This window comes from Schistocerca piceifrons, chromosome 4 (assembly GCF_021461385.2).
Source record: "Schistocerca piceifrons isolate TAMUIC-IGC-003096 chromosome 4, iqSchPice1.1, whole genome shotgun sequence".
NCBI lineage: Eukaryota > Metazoa > Arthropoda > Insecta > Orthoptera > Acrididae > Schistocerca > Schistocerca piceifrons.
Genome location: NC_060141.1, coordinates 713,094,772 through 713,115,273, shown reverse-complemented (window position 1 = coordinate 713,115,273; position 20,502 = coordinate 713,094,772). Strand labels below are relative to the sequence as shown.

The window sequence follows — 20,502 nt, the reverse complement described above, 5'->3', positions numbered from 1 at the left end:
ATATATATATATATATATATATATATATATATATATTGTTTTTTTTTTGTTCTAATAAAACCCCATGTCATTCCAAGCATGTGTGTCAATTTTTACCTCTCTATCTACATTATTCCATGGTTTATTAAGTTATCAAATTTATACTGACTTTTTGATCACCCAGTATATATATACATTTATTTTGTCTCTATACAGGGTGGTCCATTGGTAGTGACAGGGCCAAATATCTCACGAAATAAGCGTCAAACGAAAAAACTACAAAGAACGAAACTCGTCTAGCTCGAAGGGGGAAACAAGATATCGCTATAGTTGACCCGCTAGATGGCGCTGCCATAGGTCAAACGGATATCAACTGCGTTTTTTTAAACAGGAACCCCCATTTTTATTACATATTCGTGTAGTACGAAAATAAATATGAATGTTTTAGTTGGGCCACTTTTTACACTTTGTGATAGATGACGCTGTAATAGTCACAAACGTGTAAGTACGTGGTATCACGTAACATTCCGCCAGTGCGGACGGCATTTGCTTCCTGATACATTACCCGTGTTAAAATGGACCGTTTACCAATTGCGAAAAAGGTCGATATCGTGTTGATGTATGGCTATTGTGATCAAAATGCCCAACGGGCGTGTGCTATGTATGCTGCTCGGTATCCTGGACGATACCATCCAAGTGTCCGGACCATTCGCCGGATGTTCAAGTGTACCTACGTTCTGTACTTTAATTTTAAAAAGCTCCCTGTTACTATCTGTTCGTCTAAAATAGTGAGGCATATGTTTGTGACTATTACAGCGCCATCTATCACAAATCGAAAAAAGTGGTCCAACTAAAACATTCATATTTCTTTACGTACTACACGAATATGTAATAAAAAATGGGGGTGCCTATTTAAAAAGACGCAGTTGATATCCGTTTGACCTATGGCAGCGCCATCCAGCGGGCCAACCATAGCGCCATCTGGTTTCCCCCTTCAAGCTAGACAAGTTTCGTTCTTTGTAGTTTATTTCGTTTCACGCTTATTTCGTAAGATATTTGGGCCGGTCATGATCAATGGACTACCATATATATATATATATATATATATATATATATATATATATATATATATATATATATATATATATATTGTAAAAGTGTGCGTGGGGAAAATTAAGGGGACGGGGGGGGGGGGGGCGGGAGGAGGGGGGGATTGTGGGCTCCAAGGATCTCGAACCGGCCTCAGATATATTGGAACTGTTTTTGTAGTATTTGATAACATCGCCTATACATAACGCATTATGAAACAAAACGTGGTTAGCACATTTGAGAATTCACCAGTATCCAACCAGGCTGCAACTGTTTACTGTGCACAAGGCAGAAGATCATACCTGGAAGTGTTAATTATAATGTTAAGCAAGGCCAGTTCCGAACAACGTAACACCAGCTCGTAAATACCCTCACGTATATTCTGAAAAAGTGTTCAGTGAAAATAACCAATTGCACTTTACGTTTAATAACTGTTTATCGTATGTATGTGGCCAGAGCTAATTCGTGATTTTTCATTATTGTATAAATAAGTTCAGAATACTTTCTTTTAGTAGCCTAGTGTTGTATTAGAGGTTGTGAACTGATGTTGAAATATCGGTAGATATCGATAAATTTGTTTGCACACAAGAAGTGAAATTCAGTTTCGTAATGTTTGTGAAGTGTCTCAGTGATACACTGGTACACATCACATTTTTCGCAGAAACCAAAGTAGACTGTCTTCGTAGATTTCGTGGTCCCGAACACAAATATCACGATTAAAATTGTCTCTTAGTAAAGGGTCGTAAGTTACCTGGAACTTAAAACTTAACCAAGTCTATTCCTGTCGTGTGTTCCACAACTACTGGCGTATATGTGGTCTAATGAACGTTCCCTTTGTTATCTTCTCTGTGTTGAGTCGTGAAACTTCTTACACAAACGCTGAAATGCTGTTACATTCCTGTGCACAGCCTTAACATATTCTCTCATGAACTCCATCGTAATGTTCAATGGTGGGATAAAAGGTTTGTTAGGATTCACTAGAGGTTCTTTGGTAACATTTTTTGACCCAAGCACCAGACCTGTTCGTGGAGGCCATTCCGTCTGTGTGTAGAATTCTCTTTCGCCACTATACCACTCAAACAATTAGCAGCAATACTTATCGTGACCTCCTTGCAAAGTCATCACCATCGCAGTGACTGTGAAATCTCCACATACCAACCATTCATGCTAATTTTAATTAATACAGCTTACTAAGGATTCCAAGACGATATAACTTTCTTTAGCTAAGGCAGCATATGAAACAGGGATGGCTGGTCTTTCATTATTATTGTCTAACAGTACTGCCTTTAGGTTCGTTTTTGAACTATCTGTAAAGTGTCTCCATTCGTCTGGTTTGTAAGTAATGAGCAGGTCTTCCGACAAATAGTCAATTTCACTCCAGAATGTAATGTCGTCTTCAGTAGGGAAATGACACTCAAGGTTTTTCTGACGCTCCCGAAACAAAGACGCACATACTGTCAGCGAGGAGATTCCGCAGCTGCTGTCATGAGGCCAAGTGTGGGCTTTACGCTTTGGAAGATGTAAATCCCTAATCAGATCACATATTTCATATTGTATGTTTTTTATGGTTCTCCTGATGACGACATTGATGTAATCGTAGGGTCAGTGCCACTGATGAATGACTGCACTTTTTTGGCTGTATGTGTCGGTTCAGCATCATCGCTATCATTGCTAGATCGTGGGATAAGCAGGGGAACAGGAATGGTCAATCCTTCGCCGTAAGCCACAGGGTGAATGATGACAAATAAGATGACGAAGTATTTAATATTCCTCTTCCTCTTTGTATTGACTCCTTTCCTCAAGGGAGGTACCACAGCAAAATAGCAATCTGCTGCATGATTTGGGGTTCTCGCCAAATAGCAGGCATAGAAAACTGCATGAAGACGTTTTTATAATGCTTCCAAGCATTTAGTGTAAACGACCACGAAATGCAACACGCCCATGGCTTGTCTTGATCTCCACTCTGGCTCAACACCAGAAATACAAGGTTGTGAAACGTGAACACCTTATTTACTTGTAACCCTGAGCTACGAGACAATTTTAAGCTTCTTATTCGTGTTCAGCACAACTAAAACACGGCTATTTTCGCTTCCGTAAAAAATAAAAAGTGAAAATTTGTGGACCAGTGTAATTCATGGTTCGCAGTACATAAACCCTGCGAGAAACAACGCGTTATTAGTGAATACAGTGCATTTGTCTAAAAATATTTTCGTCCGCTTCTTCACGTTATCGAAACCACATTGCAACAAAGATTTTTCAGTTTACAAATAACTCGATTACAATACCATACGGGATTGTGTGGTTCTAGTTGCTAGCCCGGTTCTCGGCACACGTTTTCTCATGTCCGTGCTGGCGACAAATGACCAGATCAGGCGACAATGCCTCAAATCAACTTACAAGCGCCGGCCTGCTGCTTAACCCTTTAGTGACCAAATTATTTCCAGAAGTTGTAGACTTTTTATGAACACTTTATTGGGCTAAGAAACCGTTCATAAAATCATAGTTTAAATCTTTAAAATGAGAGTTTAGCCTACGAGTATAAAAAAAATTAGTGGGAGCTATTGTTCCCACCGAACTCTGGAGTAACTTCACTTGCTAATTTAAAAAAATGTATTTCATTTATTTTTAGTGCAAAAACATGTTAAACATTACATTTATATTTGTATTAGTTCATATTGTCCTTTGAGTTCACTAAGGTGATGTACTATGGAACTTAGAGAAGCATGGTGCTACACACAAAGGTACATGACAGTTGCTACACATTATCTTTGTTCTCTTTTCTTCCTTCTTGGTGCTACATTGGCGGCATCTTCTGTTTGTTGTACCTTTTGTAGGGAAGTTTAATTCCAACTTTCTCCAGAGGAACTTCATCTGGTACTCCAGACACACTTCTTTTTGATGTTTGAAAATGAACGGGCCTTCCTCTTCTCTTACGACTTGAGAAGCCAGAGATAAGCTGCCTTGCCAAGTGCAATCTAAATGTTAGCTGGTCTGCTTCTGTCTTCTGTAGCTTCCACATAACGTAGGAATTGACAACTGCCAAATCTACAAGAAAGAAAAACAGTCTGCGCCACCACTTCCATGAACGACGGCCTACAGCATACCGTTCACGCAGCTGATCAAATCTATCCACTCCTCCCATTATTTTATTATACTCTGCCACAGCCAATGGGCAGAATACTTCACTTCTGCTTCCATCTTTGTTTTTTCTCAAAACAGTTGTAACGTGTTTGGGATTGTGATAATTTGATAATATACAAACAGGTTTACTATCCTGCCACTTCACTGCTGCAACACATGACCGGGCAGCAAATTTGAATTCTCCCCTGCTAAGCTTGGAATTTTTTATCAGCATATCAGGCAAATCCTTCCTGTTTGGACGAACAGTTCCGATGCCATAAAGTCCATGAGACTGTAACTCTTCCATTATTCGTACTGTTGTAAAATAATTGTCAAAAGCTACCAGCCTTTTGCTGCCATCCATTGCCTTTGTTAGAGTAAGCACAACTTCTTCACCCAAAGTAAATTCGGATGTATCATTTGTATCTCTTTTTCCAGTGTAGATGTCGAAATTTATGATGAACTCTGTACTAGCATCAGCTAAGTACCACACTTTATATCCACGCTTCACTGGTTTCATTGGCATATATTGTTTGAGTGTTGACCGTCCTTTGAAGGCCACCATACATTCGCCAACTGCTAAAACAGAAGATGATTTGTAGACTTTACATAGCTTATTTGATATTGCTCTGATGACAGGTCGAATTTTGTGTAACTTGTCATAACCTGGCTTCCCTTTTTTGACACACGTGCTGTTGTCATTGCAATGCAGGTTCTCAACAATTTTTTTGTATCGAAGCTTTTTCATGACCGATGAGATAGCAGTTACTCCAAGAATAGGATCACTGATCCAATAATTTCCGAGTTGTGGAAGCTGATGAACACCCATCAAAATAAGCATTCCCAAAAAAGCTTTTAGCTCAGGAACAGTAATGTCCTGCCAGTTGGAAGATACTTTGGTTGTTTTATTCCCTGACCTCACAACACACCACTCCTGCCTTGCATATAAGTTTGTCTGATTGCAAATATGAAGCAACAGCTCCTCTGTAAATATAGACTCGAAATATTTTATTTCTTGATCAGACTTTGAGAAATTTCCAATATTTTCTGCGCTTTCTTCTAATTTCAGTGGACGATTTTCAAAATAGGAAATATTCTCATTCCACATTTTTTCACTAGAAGAAAATGTTGCAGCAGCTGTTTCTGGGGTTGAATCGGATACACTTACTTGACAAGGAGACATGTTCCAAATTTCACTAGTGTCTATTGTCAGATTGAAACAGTTGTCTTCATTTGAAACAATATCGTTATCACTATTTTCGTCCAAAATCTGAGAAGAATTTGGTGATTCAGAATCATCATCAGAGTCAACATCGATATCTGAATCTTCTACATCTTCTGGTAACGCATACAAAATTCTTAAAACCTCTTCTGGTGTCAGTCCAGGCATTCTAAACAATAAGAAACAAACAATAACTATGATGCCGATTGCGCAGCCATATGCATTGCACTTCACACAAGTTCAGTGGGAAAAATAGTTCCCACTAACTTACCTTGTAATATTTATGTAATTTTCAGTCAAATCCAGCAAATATACATGAACACTATCTCCCTCATAAATATAAAAGTAGATAAATACAACACAAGTCACTTCACACGCAGAAGGAAAGCACACTATCCAAAAAATGCAGTAGCGGTCGAAACAGCGACTCGTTTTCACGCGGGAACCGCGCTTCTGCATTGATTGAGTAACAAGCTAGAAATACAACAGCTTTCGCCTAACCGTTGACAATCTACACGTAGTTAGCACACTCTAACAGAGATGGTAGCACAAGTTAGAAGTGGGAACACGGATTACCACTGAACTTACAGCGAAAACAAATAAGTGGGAACTACTGTTCCCACTGGTCACTAAAGGGTTAAATGTTCATATATTGTGTGAAGTGGGGTAACAGTACGCTCACAGAGTGGATTGAATTTTGTAGGTTTAGTAACTAGCAGTTAGCTGATAGAATGCCGGACATTGCCACGCCGGACATTTGCCACACTTGCCCCTTTGCCAGGTAGCTTGAGTAGCGATCCCTCAGGTAAGGGATGCCCTTCCTCGTACTTCCGCTCTCCGCTTTCAAACCGCCGTCTCCACATCTTACTCGATACAACTAGCACGTAAGGGACTTTCTTCGACATCTTGGCGAAATACAGAGCTTCTTTTCAGAACTCGAAATATTTGTAACTTTTGGGAAACGATAGCAATACCGACGATTGTATCAGTATGTAATTAGTTCTGCCAAGTATAAATATAGATCCCTTTGTCTGTAGGGTAGCTTCCTTTCACGCTTACTGATTGCGATAGAAACAGTCAATCGACATGGTAGCAACAAGGAAGGAACGATGTAAAGAGAATGCGAATGTACGCTAATCATTTCTTTTTGATCACTGCATTTGTGCCCACTTTAATTACTACAACTGCATGCCCAAAAGACAATAAGGAAAGAAGAAATGGGAATGGGAATGTTTGAAAAGAAGAACGACATACTCCATATTAATTTACTCTCTAAAATCCGATATCCCTTGCGGCGAAACATTAGTTAATAAAGTGTAGCGGGGCAATGTTCGAAACATGACTGAAAATACGTTCACTAAATAGAGATAAGAACATCTATGATTGACATGTCATCTAAAGTCGACGTACAATTTTAAAATGTTAGAAATAAGGAAATGAAGTAATACAGAATGCTATGCTTGTAACGTACGTTATTGTTCTACGTTGTTTAGCTCTGTTATTTACAGGATCACAGAGAAAGCATCTTATATTTTGGAGGGAAAAGACGTAATTGCAATGATTTGCACTACAGCAGTAACAAGAAGCACAACTTAAGGAAAAATAATATAATGTGTGTTTCAGCTCACAAGCGACATTAAGCAGATAGTTCCTGTGACCTAGTATGGGCATAGGTTATATTCGACAATCGGAATAAATTAATAACTGACTCCTTTTACCGACCCCCGGTCTCACATGAAACAGTTTCTGAACAGTTCAAAGAAAACTTGAGCCTCATCACAAATAGGTACGCTACTCATACAATTATAGTTGACAGTGACTTCAATCTACCTTCCGTATATTGTCAAAAATACATTTTCAGACCCTACTGTAGATAGAAAACAACTTCCATAATTGTTCTAAATACTTTTTATAAAATTATTTTGAACAATTAGTTCACGAGGCCATTCAAATTGTAAATGGTTACGAAAACACACTTGACCTCTTAGCCACAAATAATCTTGAGCATCACGACGGATACAGGGATTAGTGGACACACAGTCGACCGAGGCGCAATTCCGTAACAAAGAAATTCACCAAAACTAAACGCGAAAAAGCAGCTAAAATTTCGGTTGACATCTTTCTAAGAGACAGTCTCCAGTCCTTCCAAACTATGTAAGTGAAGACGATATGTGGCTTAAGTTCAGACAAATAGTATCAACAGCACTCGAGAGATTCATATCAAATAAATTAATAAGAGACGGAACTGATCCTCCATGGTACACAAAACACGACAGAAAGCTGCTGCAGGAGCACCGGAAAAGGCACGTATAATTTAGACGAACACAAAATCTCCAAGATTGGCGAAGTTTTAGTGAGGCTCGAAATTTGGTGCGGATTTCAATGCGAGATGCATTTAGTGGTTTCCACAACGAAAGTCTCTCTACGAATGTCGCGGAAAATCCAAAGAGATTGTAGTCCTATGTTAAGTAAACCAGCGGAAAGGCTCAGTAAGTACCTTTACTGCGCGACAGCGATGAGCAGGAGGAGGGAGAGACAAGGGACCCAACCCTTCTGAGCAGGTAAAATCGTGGCAAATGTCCGGCGTGGCAAATGTCCGCACACCAGCAAGTGACTGATCACCTCCAGAAATTTTCCAGGGAATTTCACTTCATAACTCCACGCTGCACTCAAATATCGAAGACTAATATTTTTGAATGAAGTCTAGAAGATATTCCTATATGATTATCTTCTTGTATAGTAGAAATTTGTTCTGGGGATTAGGAAAGGAAATTATCCTGCCGATTTCGTGTCACACAAGAGTCAACCGATATCTCAGCAACTGCTCAGCTTGTAATTGACATCTGGAATGTCTGGCCTGAGGGTGAACTTGTGAAAAGGTTTTGTAACTTACACACTTAACGTGCAAATATTAGTAGAATCCTTAGATAAACTTTACTGCATCTTGTGTCAAATCGAGACAAAGCTATTCCTCAAAATCACAATGATTTATCTGTGGTTGTTCAAGTTTACAAAAAATGGTTCAAATGGCTCTGAGCACTATGCGACTTAACTTCTGAGGTCATCAGTCGCCTAGAACTTAGAACTAATTAAACGTAACTAACCTAAGGACATTACTCACATCCATGCCCGAGGCAGGATTCGAACCTGCGACCGTAGCGGTCGCTCGGCTCCAGACTGTAGCGCCTAGAACCGCACGGCCATACAAGTTTACAGACTCCACTGAAAGAAGATTTTAATCATGCGCCTTATATTCATTTTTATGCCAGTGAGTTTAATCTGATTTTGGTCCAAACAACAAATCAAAATACGGATGTTCGAAAATATTTATTGTGTCTGTTATCGTAATTTCATCTACAGCATGCACAGCTGTTGGTTTGAGATGTCGGCTCTTTTTGTCTCTGCTCCTGAAAGTTGGATGGACTGTAGTAGAACAAACTTGTTCTTTTCAGTCTAATGTTCCAGCAGGCTTGGACTGAGGTAGAGATTACACCCAACTGGGAAAGTTTGGGAGGCGATTTCCAGTTCTGGCATTCGACCTCCTATCGAAAATTTGAGGGACTTCACTGGAATTAGGAGAGTTTGGTTCTTTCAGGTGAATCGTTGTGTTGGGTGGTATAGTAAATAGGGAAGTCCCTTACATTTCCGATAAGAAGTCGAATGCCAGAACTGGAAATCCCCTCCCAAACTTTCTCAATTGAGAGCTCCTCTACCCCTCTGCAAGCCTCCTAGATTAGCTGAAAAGAATGAAGTTTATTCTACTGCAGTCCACCCACTGTCAGGAGTAGAGAATAAAAGATGCTGAAAAAAGAGCTGAGAGTTCAAAATAACATCTGTGCATGCTTTAGATGAAATTACGCTAACTGACAGAATAAACAGAGAAAACTGGCGTTCGTGTCTGCAAACTGCTATGATTACATAAGCAAGAGAGTGCCCTCTGCAGTTGGAGCAACGAGTATTCCTATTTTTACGGCCTGTACTTCATTACATCACATCTTATGTCAACACATGGTGCAAATCAATTACAAAAATATAAAATATAAGTACATTTGTAAATCCGAACTGACTAACTTCCATATACAAAACGGTACTCCAACGTACCAAGGGTGTGACAAAATGCTCGCTCAGGTTCACGGACACTTTAGCATTTCACAGCACCTAATGGCTGCAAATTTTTCAATTCTGTATGTTTCTTTACTAAGCAAGTCAGTTCCCATACACATTGCTGCAGAGATCTTGTGATATGTATTCCTTCTTGAAATGCAGTCTGACGCTGATGGAATCCAAGAAAGACCTTAGTTAGTTACTTGGTTTGGTGAGACACATATCGTTTTACAGTGATATTAGACGTATCAGCTGCCGCATTTCATCACTGCACAGCACTAGCGTATGTTTATGTTCAGTATTGCGATTTCACCTGCAGCTACTGAGTCTGTTGCGAAAACGTAAGGCTGTAGTCAAATGAAAACAAGGCAAATCAAAAATAAGTGAGTAAACTGTTCATTATTTATATATATCGAGAGGTTGCAACAATGGAAAATTGTACTGAAATGCAGGAGGATCTGCAACGAATTGACGCATAGTGTAGGGAATTGCAATTGAATCTCAATGTAGACAAGTGTAATGTGCTGCGAATACATACACTCCTGGAAATGGAAAAAAGAACACATTGACACCGGTGTGTCAGACCCACCATACTTGCTCCGGACACTGCGAGAGGGCTGTACAAGCAATGATCACACGCACGGCACACCAGGAACCGCGGTGTTGGCCGTCGAATGGCGCTAGCTGCGCAGCATTTGTGCACCGCCGCCGTCAGTGTCAGCCAGTTTGCCGTGGCATACGGAGCTCCATCGCAGTTTTTAACACTGGTAGCATGCCGCGACAGCGTGGACGTGAACCGTATGTGCAGTTGACGGACTTTGAGCGAGGGCGTATAGTGGGCATGCGGGAGGCCGGGTGGACGTACCGCCGAATTGCTCAACACGTGGGGCGTGAGGTCTCCACAGTACATCGATGTTGTCGCCAGTGGTCGGCGGAAGGCGCACGTGCCCGTCGACCTGGGACCGGACCGCAGCGACGCACGGATGCACGCCAAGACCGTAGGATCCTACGCAGTGCCGTAGGGGACCGCACCGCCACTTCCCAGCAAATTAGGGACACTGTTGCTCCTGGGGTATCGGCGAGGACCATTCGCAACCGTCTCCATGAAGCTGGGCTACGGTCCCGCACACCGTTAGGCCGTCTTCCGCTCACGCCCCAACATCGTGCAGCCCGTCTCCAGTGGTGTCGCGACAGGCGTGAATGGAGGGACGAATGGAGACGTGTCGTCTTCAGCGATGAGAGTCGCTTCTGCCTTGGTGCCAATGATGGTCGTATGCGTGTTTGGCGCCGTGCAGGTGAGCGCCACAATCAGGACTGCATACGACCGAGGCACACAGGGCCAACACCCGGCATCATGGTGTGGGGAGCGATCTCCTACACTGGCCGTACACCACTGGTGATCGTCGAGGGGACACTGAATAGTGCACAGTACATCCAAACCGTCATCGAACCCATCGTTCTACCATTCCTAGATCGGCAAGGGAACTTGCTGTTCCAACAGGACAATGCACATCCGCATGTATCCCGTGCCACCCAACGTGCTCTAGAAGGTGTAAGTCAACTACCCTGGCCAGCAAGATCTCCGGATCTGTCCCCCATTGAGCATGTTTGGGACTGGATGAAGCGTCGTCTCACGCGGTCTGCACGTCCAGCACGAACGCTGGTCCAACTGAGGCGCCAGGTGGAAATGGCATGGCAAGCCGTTCCACAGGACTACATCCAGCATCTCTACGATCGTCTCCATGGGAGAATAGCAGCCTGCATTGCTGCGAAAGGTGGATATACACTGTACCAGTGCCGACATTGTGCATGCTCTGTTGCCTGTGTCTATGTGCCTGTGGTTCTGTCAGTGTGATCATGTGATGTATCTGACCCCAGGAATGTGTCAATATAGTTTCCCCTTCCTGGGACAATGAATTCACGGTGTTCTTATTTCAATTTCCAAGAGTGTAGAAAGAAAGATCCTTTATCATTTAGCGACAATGTAGCAAGTCCGCAACTGGAAGCAGTTAATTCCATAAATTATCTGGAATTAGGCATTAGGAGTTATTTAAAATGTAATGACCATATAAAATTAATCGTCGGTAAACCAGATGCCAGACTAAGATTCATTGGAAGAATCCTAAGGAAATGCAGTCCGAAAACAAAGGAAGTAGGTTAGAGTACACTTGTTCGCCCACTACTTGAATACTGCTCACCGGTGTGGGATCCGTACCAGATAGGGTCGATGGAATAGATAGAGAATATCTAACGGAAAGCAGCGCGCTTCGTTACAGGATCATTTAGTAATCGCGAAAGCGTTACGGAGATGATAGATAAACTCCAGTGGAAGACTCTGCAAGAGAGACGCTCAGTAGCTCGGTACGGGCTTTTGTTGAAGATTCGAGAACATACCTTCAACGAAGAGTCAAGCAGTATATTGCTCCCTCCTACGTATATCTCGCGAAGAGACCATGAGGATAAAATCAGAGAGATTAGAACCCACACAGAGGCATACCGACAATCTTTCTTTCCACGAACAATACGAGACTGGAATAGAAGGGAGAACCGATAGAGGTACTCAAGGTACCCTCCGCCACACACCGTCAGATAGCTTGTGGAGTATGGATGTAGATGTACATTTCAAAAGTACTCGCCATAACTGTTAACACATTTATCCCATTGTGAGCCAACACGGTCAGTGGCTTCATGGAAAACTGTTTGTGTTTACCTACGGAAGCATGACTGTACCCAGCCGCGCCCTTCTTCGTCCGAAGCAAATTAATGGCCACGTTTCTTCCTTCAGGCTCCAGAAATATAGAAATCTCATGGCGAGATGTCGAGACTGTATGGAGGATGAGAATAGTATTTTAGTTGGTATTAATGTCTCTGTGATTCAATACGAAACTAACAGGACCCCTATCCCATCATTAACTATTGTAGTATTATATAGGCTGTATTCGAGTGCTAGTATGCGCCGGATCCCAATGCAGTAAATCGCAGTTTTAACAATCATGGCGTACTTCATATCAGCGCTCGTCACTTTCTTTTGCTTAAGAGTCAATATCGACCCTGGAGGGCGACACCGCGGACAGCATAGGAGGAAAGTTCTCGCTTCCCGAGCACGGGGTCCCGGGTTCGATTCACGGCGGGGTCAGGGATTTTCACGTGCCTCGAGATGACTGGGTGTTTATGATGACCTCATTATTTCATCCTCATTCGTGAAAGTGGAGAGATTGAGCTGAGCAAAGGTTGGGAATTTATACGGGCGCTGATAACTGCGCAGTTGAGCGTCTCACAAACTAAACATCATCATCATCATCGCATAGGAGGAAAGGGCGGGGGAAGAGCGGGGCTCTGGATGTGGACGGGAGCGCACAGTTTGATGACCACTGGTTACGTTGCTGCATATGATACTTATATTTATGCAACATTTATAGTTTATTCATGTTATAGCAACATGTGCATTTATTAGAAGCCACTCAAAGGGGAATTCAATTTTCACGAAACTATGGTTATTTATAGGAGCTTACCCCTACACACTGCATCACACCAAATATGTTTAGGTGAAAAATAAAATACTATATTTCCGGGTTCATTTTCTAGGCATCTTCACGCTAAATTGCATTATCTGGAAGAACACCAAGCGGTCGCAGCAGACCGTTTTCAAACATACTTTTGTATTAGAGCAAATATAACACAACATACACGGTTTTAAAGAATAAACGTTCAGTTAATAATTATCACAAAGGGATAGAATGGTGGATGATAGCATTGAATATAAAGAGATGTAGAAGACAGTTTTGTCAGTTGTATTGTGCGTGTTTTTTGAGAGAAACTTTTATTGGGATGAACCTCTTGGTCACTTTTCTTGATGAGCAGTGGGTACTTTTCCCGATCGGACGCCGTGGTGTCATTGGTCATCCAAAGAAGAGACTATCAAGTCAAAATGAACACCAAGAAACTACATCTGTAGGCAAAAAGACATTGTTCTAGCACCGTTTGCTCTCCCCACAGGCGGTAACAAGAATAACATAAATACACTACTAGCCATTAAAATTGCTACACCACGAAGATGACGTGCTACAGACGCGAAATTTAACCGACAGGAAGAAGATGCTGTGATATGCAAATGATTAGCTTTTCAGAGCATTCACACAAGGTTGGCGCCGGTGGCGACACCTACAACGTGCTGAAATGAGGAAAGTTTCCAACCGATTTCTGATACACAAACAGCAGTTCACCGGCGTTGCCTCGCGAAATGTTGTTATGATGACTCGTGTAAGAAGCAGAAATGCGTACCATCACGTTTCCGACTTTGATAAAGGTCAGATTGTAGCCTATCGCGATTGCGGTTTATCATATCGCGACATTGCTGCTCGCGTTGGTCGAGATCGGATGACTGTTAGCAGAATATGGAATCGGTGGGTTCCGGAGGGTAATACGGAACGCCGTGCTGGATCCCAACGGCCTCGTATCACTAGCAGTCGAGATGACAGGCATCTTATCCGCATGGCTGTAACGTATCGTGCAGCCATATCTCGATCCCTGACTCAACAGATGCGGACGTTTTTGCAAAACAACAACCGTCTGTACGAACAGTGACGTCGTTTGCAGCAGCATGGACTATCATCCCGGAGACCATGGCTGCGGTTACCCTTGATGTTGCACCACAGACAGGAGCGCCTGCGATGGTGTACTCAACGACGAGCCTGGGTGCACGAGTGGCAAAACGTTATTTTTATTCGGATGAATCCAGGTTCTGTTTACAGCATCATGATGGTTGCATCCGTGTTTGGCGATATCGCGGTGAACGCACATTGGAAGCATGTATTCGTCATCGCCATACTGGCGTATCATCCGGCGTGATGGTATGAGGTGCCATTGGTTACACGTCTCGGTCACCTCTTGTTCGCATTGACGGCACTTTGAACAGTGGACGTTACATGTCAGATGTGTCACGATCCGTGGCTCTACCCTTCATTCGATCCCTGCGAAACCCTACATTTCAGCAGGATAATGCTCGAACGCATGTTGCAGGTCCTGTACGGTCCTTTCTGGATACAGAAAATGTTCAACTGATGCCCTGGCCAGCACATTCTCCAGATCTCTCACCAATTGAAAACGTCAGATCAATGGTGGCCGAGCAACTGGCTCGTCACAATACGCCAGTCACTACTCTTGATGAACTGTGGTATCGTTTGAAGCTGCATGGGCAGCTGTACTTGTACACGCCATCCAAGCTCTGTTTGATTCAATGCCCAGGCGTATCAAGACCGTTATTACTGCCAGAGGTGGTTATTCTGGGTACTGATTTCTCAGGATCTATGCACCCAAACTGCGTGAAAATGTAATCACATGTCAGTTCTAGTATAATATATTTGTTCAATGAAAATATTGGCATTATCATCTGCATTTCTTCTTGGTGTAGCAATTTCAATGGCCAGTAGTGTATTAATTGGTAACCTCCATAAATAGTATGTTATGTTAATTAATTACAGTAATTGCAACATGAGACACCATCACAAATCTTTCGAATTACGTTTCTGTTTTACTCATTGCATTGTATTACAAGAGCCATAATATGGTTGTATATTACTTGCTACAAACATGTACCGCTCCTGAAGATGACCGTCTCTGTAAAGCGCATGCTTGAACCCATGATACTTCCGTTTGACATTCGTACCACAACAGTTGACCAATGCTAGTTGGGGACGCTAGGGAGTTGTCAGTACTGGAAGACAGACAATAAAATGTTCCCCCCTCTCACTTCTGTTAACGCTGCAAGTTTACTTAGCTCACAGCCGAGTTAGCAACGTCAGTTAAAATCAATCTTAGAATAGTATTGTCTCTGTAAACATTTTTATTTGGTACTAAGAAAACACACTCTTAAGAAACTCTTGACGTTTTTGCATTCGGCTGTTAGGCGCTTGATGCACATTATTATACAATACGGCCGAGAACCGACGTATGCTAGCGGGCAGCAGTTTGACGACCACTGTCTTATTAGAATGAATCTTAACAATAGACAATTTAGGGAAAGTAATGCCAATATATGAAATCATGTTACATCACAATACAATCCAGGGGTTCGGTTTTAAACGATTGGCCCACAGTAACATATGTTACGCAAAAAGACAACCTAATGTAACGGAAGTTCTAGTGAATCTCATATTTTGACATAGCTTCAAAATACCCATTAAAATAAAATGTAATTGCATATCTTGTTACAGAGTTTTATAATTATGAAAACACATAATTCCTGTGGAAATAAATTTATGAGATAAACAGTAAGTAAACACATGTGAAGTCGTCATTTTTCCTTTTTCCCTAGTCCTTAGTTGCTTCAAAATTCATGGAGGTATGTTACGTCTATGCAACTAAATGAATGGCAGTTTGTTTATTGCCACACACGTTTCACTTCTTTTATTTGTGAAGCATCTTCAGTGACCCGTAATACGACAATTTCACCTCATGAAATTTGTGGTACAAAAGTTAATTCTAGTCTGGAAAACAAGAGAAAAACGTGGCAAAATGCAACATAGTAACATATTGTAACGACCGCGTAATGCATTTACCGCATTTAGACAAAGAAACATGTATTATAGGCCACTGAAGATGCTTCACAAATAAAAGAAGCTAGACATTTATGGCAACAAACAAAATGCCTTTCATTTAGTTGCATAGACAGAACATATCTCCAAGAACATGTGAATTATATATATAAATTGCTTTACATGTCTACAAACATATTTCTAAATTCAGATGCCCTAAAATAACCCATTAAAACAGTAGTCATTTCCTTACTAGTTTAGATAGAATAGGCCGCGTTAACATTGATCCCAAATGGAGGAAAACAAAATGTCGATTAGCACAAATAACTTACTAGCCTGCTTTACTCATGCGGCCTATTTAAACTCTAAAACCCTTAAATTATTGTTGAAACTAAGAGTCCATGCTTACCTTAAGTATTAAATGAAAAAAGGGGGTTACAGTCTTTACAAAAAGCATCTACACACCATGTATCTTTCACTGGGCTTTAGGCCCTAGAGTAATGCTTCAGGATGACAGTCCCTAAACGACACTCAGGTCAACACATTCTGGACAGAGCCCGAGAAGGACTCGAGAAGCGACTGTTAGGCAGGCGGACGGCACCCGAGTCTTGCTCGTACCATGTGTAAAAACTCGTGGCTAACATGCGCCTCCTGCCAGTGTTGGTAGCCAAGCACACTGAGTAAGGAAGGATTTCTGGTTTGTGCTACAGCGTAGCTTTAGAGTTCTGAACTATCTATGGGCCAACTCCTCAAAGTCATGTTGTATGTTTCGTTCTGATTAATTTAATCCATATTTCGCTGCTTCAAACGTGACTGTATTCAATACACTGGAGGTATGAATTCAAAAACGCCTTCAGTCACAACTTTGGTCGGTCCACCATCAGGTGAATTTGCCTTAATATATGCTTAATGTTTTCTCTTGAATGAGGTGAAATGCATATTCCATATAATGCAAGAAAAGCGTTTTTAACGTTTTATCACCAGCAAACATTCTTTTCTCCATCGTTTTCGTTCATGTCACTTCACTCAAGAGGCACATCTTCGTGTGCTAAAACGTTAAAAACGCTTTTCTGTGATTGCGTGGAATACGCATTTCACCTCACTCAAGAGAAAAATTGAAGCATGTATTAAAACAAATTACACCTGATGACGAACCCACAGGGTCCGAAATGCTCAAATGACTCTAAGCACCATGGGACTTAACATCTGAGGTCATCAGTCCGCTAGACTTAGAACTAATTAAACCTAACTAACCTAAGGACATCAAAAACTGCTCTGAGCACTATGGGACTTAACATCTATGGTCATCAGTCCCCTAGAACTTAGAACTACTTAAACCTAACTAACCTAAGGACAGCACACAACACCCAGCCATCACGAGGCAGAGAAAATCCCTGACCCCGCCGGGAATCGAATCTGGGAACCCGGGCGTGGGAAGCGAGAACGCTACCGCACGACCACGAGAGGCGGGCCTATGGACATCACACACATCCATGCCCAAGGCAGAATTCGAACCTGCGACCGTAGCAGCAGTGCGGTTCCGGACTGAAGCGCCTAGAAGCTCTCGGCCACAACGGCCGGCGGGTCCGAAATGCATCGCGTACTTAATAAAACATGAAAAATTGTGATTGAAGGCGTTTTTTTTTAATTCATACCTCCAGATTCCGTTTTGTGTTGAGTTCCATATTGCTTTCGTCTGCCATCTGTATCTTTGTTCGCCGACAACTCGCACTCTATATTGTTTGGGTATTGGAAACTTCGATGATAGTGGCGTTTTCAGTGCCCTTGTAGAAAAAGATTAGTGATTCCAGTTCAGAAGAGGAAGTTGATGATTCTGACATTGTTCCCAGATTTTGTGTGGCTGGATGCTCAGTTCAGTAGCGAAAACGTGAATATAATGAAGTGAAGGAATTGAGTATTCTATTGACTAAATGAACACTCGTATAACACCTTTGTGATGGTTCAGTTCCGTCATCTTTGCGAACCTTTCTGGATACCAGTCCAATGGCTTCGGCGCGGTCTCCGTGCGCCAAAGGAAAAGTGTTGACGTCGACGGTAACTGGTAAGAGGGCTCTCCCTGGCCTGCAACGGCTGCGCTTCCCTTGAGTGCGAGGTCACAAACGCCCAGTGATGTTTACGGCATTCGATGCCCCACATATTGTCTACAATGCAACAACGAAATCGGCTGCTAATGGCAACAGGGGCGGTACTGGAGGTATCCAAAGACGAGCACAACGTGAAGCAACGGAACGTAGTCGAACTGCTTAGTCGACGAATAACTCACAACAGTACTAGTGGTGTCGATACAAAGCATAGCAATGGCAACGATTAACAAAGCAAACATTGCCGTATGTTGTTGTTGTTGTGGTCTTCAGTCCTGAGACTGGTTTGATGCAGCTCTCTATGCTACTCTATCCTGTGCAAGCTTCATATCCCAGTACCTACTGCAGCCTACATCGTTCTGTATCTGCTTAGTGTATTCATCTCTTGGTCTCCCTCTACGATTTTTACCCTCCACGCTGCCCTCCAGTACTAAACTGCTGATCAATCGATGTCTCAGAACATGTCCTACCAACCGATCCCTTCTTCTAGTCGAGTTGTACCACAAACTTCTCTTCTCTCCAATCCTGTTCAATACCTCCTCACTAGTTATATAATCTACCCATCTAATCTTCAGCATTCTTCTGTAGCATCACATTTCGAAAGCTTCTGTTCTCTTCTTGTCCAAACTATTTATCACCCATGTTTCACTTCCATACATGGCTACACTCCATACAAATACTTTCAGGAATGACTTCCTGACACTTAAATCTATACTCGATGTTAACGAATTCCTCTTCTTCAGATACGCTTGCAATTGCCAGTCTACATTTTATATCTTCTCTACTTCGACCATCATCTGTTATTTTGCTCCCCAAATAGCAAAACTCCTTTACCACATTAAGTGTCTCATTTCCTAATCTAATTCCCTCAACATCACCCGACTTAATTCCACTACATTCCATTATCCTCGTTTTGCTTTTGTTGATGTTCATCTTATATCCTCCTTTCAAGACACTGTCCATTCCGTTCAACTGTTCTTCCAAGTCCTTTGCTGTCTCTGACAGAATTACAATGTCATCGGCGAACCTCAACGTTTTTATTTCTTCTCCGTGGATTTTAATACCTACCCCGAATTTTTCCTTTGTTTCCTTCACTACTTGCTCAATATAAAGATTGAATACCATCGGGGAGAGGCTACAACCCTGTCTCACTCCCTTCCCAACCACTGCTTCCCTTTCATGTCCTTCGACTATTATAATTGCCATCTGGTTTCTGTACAAATTGTAAATAGCCTTTATCTCCATGTATTTTACCCCTGCTACCTTCAGAATTTGAAAAAGAGTATTCCAGTCAACATTGTCAAAAGCTTTCTCTAAGTCTACAAATGCTAGAAACGTAGGTTTTCCTTTCCTTAATGTAGCTTCGAAGATAAGTCGTAGGGTCAGTATTGCCTCACGTGTTCCAATATTTCTACGGAATCCAAACTGATCTTCCCCGAGGTCGGCTTCTACCAGTTTTTCCATTCGTCTGTAAAGAATTCGCGTTAGTATTTTGCATCCGTGACTTATTAAACTGATTGTTCGGTAATTTTCACATCTGTCAGCACCTGCTTTCTTTGGGATTGGAATTATTATATTCTTCTCTGAAATCTGAGGGTATTTCGCCTGTCTCATACATCTTGCTCACCAGATGGTAGAGTTTTGTCAGGACTGGCTCTCCCAAGGCCATCAGTAGTTCTAATGGAATGTTGTCTACTCCCGGGGCCTTGTTTTGACTCAGGTCTTTCAGTGCTCTGTCAAACTCTTCACGCAGTATCGTATCTCCCATTTCATCTTCATCTACATCCTCTTCCATTTTCCATAATATTGTCCTCAAGTACATCGCCCTTTGTATAGACCCTCTATATACTCCTTCCACCTTTCTGCTTCCCATTCTTTGCTTGGAACTGGGTATCCATCTGAGCTCTTGATGTTCATACAAGTGGTTCTCTTTTCTCCAAAGGTCTCTTTAATTTCCCTGTACGCAGTAATTATCTTACCCCTAGTGAGATAAGCCTCTACATCCTTACATTTGTCCTCTAGCCATCCCTTCTTAGCCATTTTGCACTTCCTGTCGATCTCATTTTTGAGACGTTTGTATTCCTATTTGCCTGCTTCATTTACTGCATTATTATATTTTCTCCCTTCATCAATTAAATTCAGTATTTCTTCTGTTACCCAAGCTTTTCTACTAGCCTTCGTCTTTTTACCTACTAGATCCTCTGCTGCCTTCACTACTTCATCTCTCAAAGCTACCCATTCTTCTTCTACTGTATTTCTTTCCCCCATTCCTGTCAATTGTTCCCTTATGCTCTCCCTGAAACTCTGCACAACCTCTGGTTCTGTCAGTTTATCCAGGTCCCATCTCCTTAAA

General features: G+C 41.9%; 1 protein-coding gene across 1 annotated transcript; it reads right to left on the bottom strand.

Moving 5' to 3' along the window:
- Nucleotides 1–3,862: 3,862 nt before the first annotated feature.
- On the bottom strand, nucleotides 3,863–5,578 carry LOC124796128 (piggyBac transposable element-derived protein 4-like). Its single transcript, XM_047260219.1, has one exon. It carries the CDS (start codon nucleotides 5,576–5,578, stop codon nucleotides 3,863–3,865), a length of 1,716 nt encoding a protein of 571 aa, XP_047116175.1.
- Nucleotides 5,579–20,502: the final 14,924 nt, after the last annotated feature.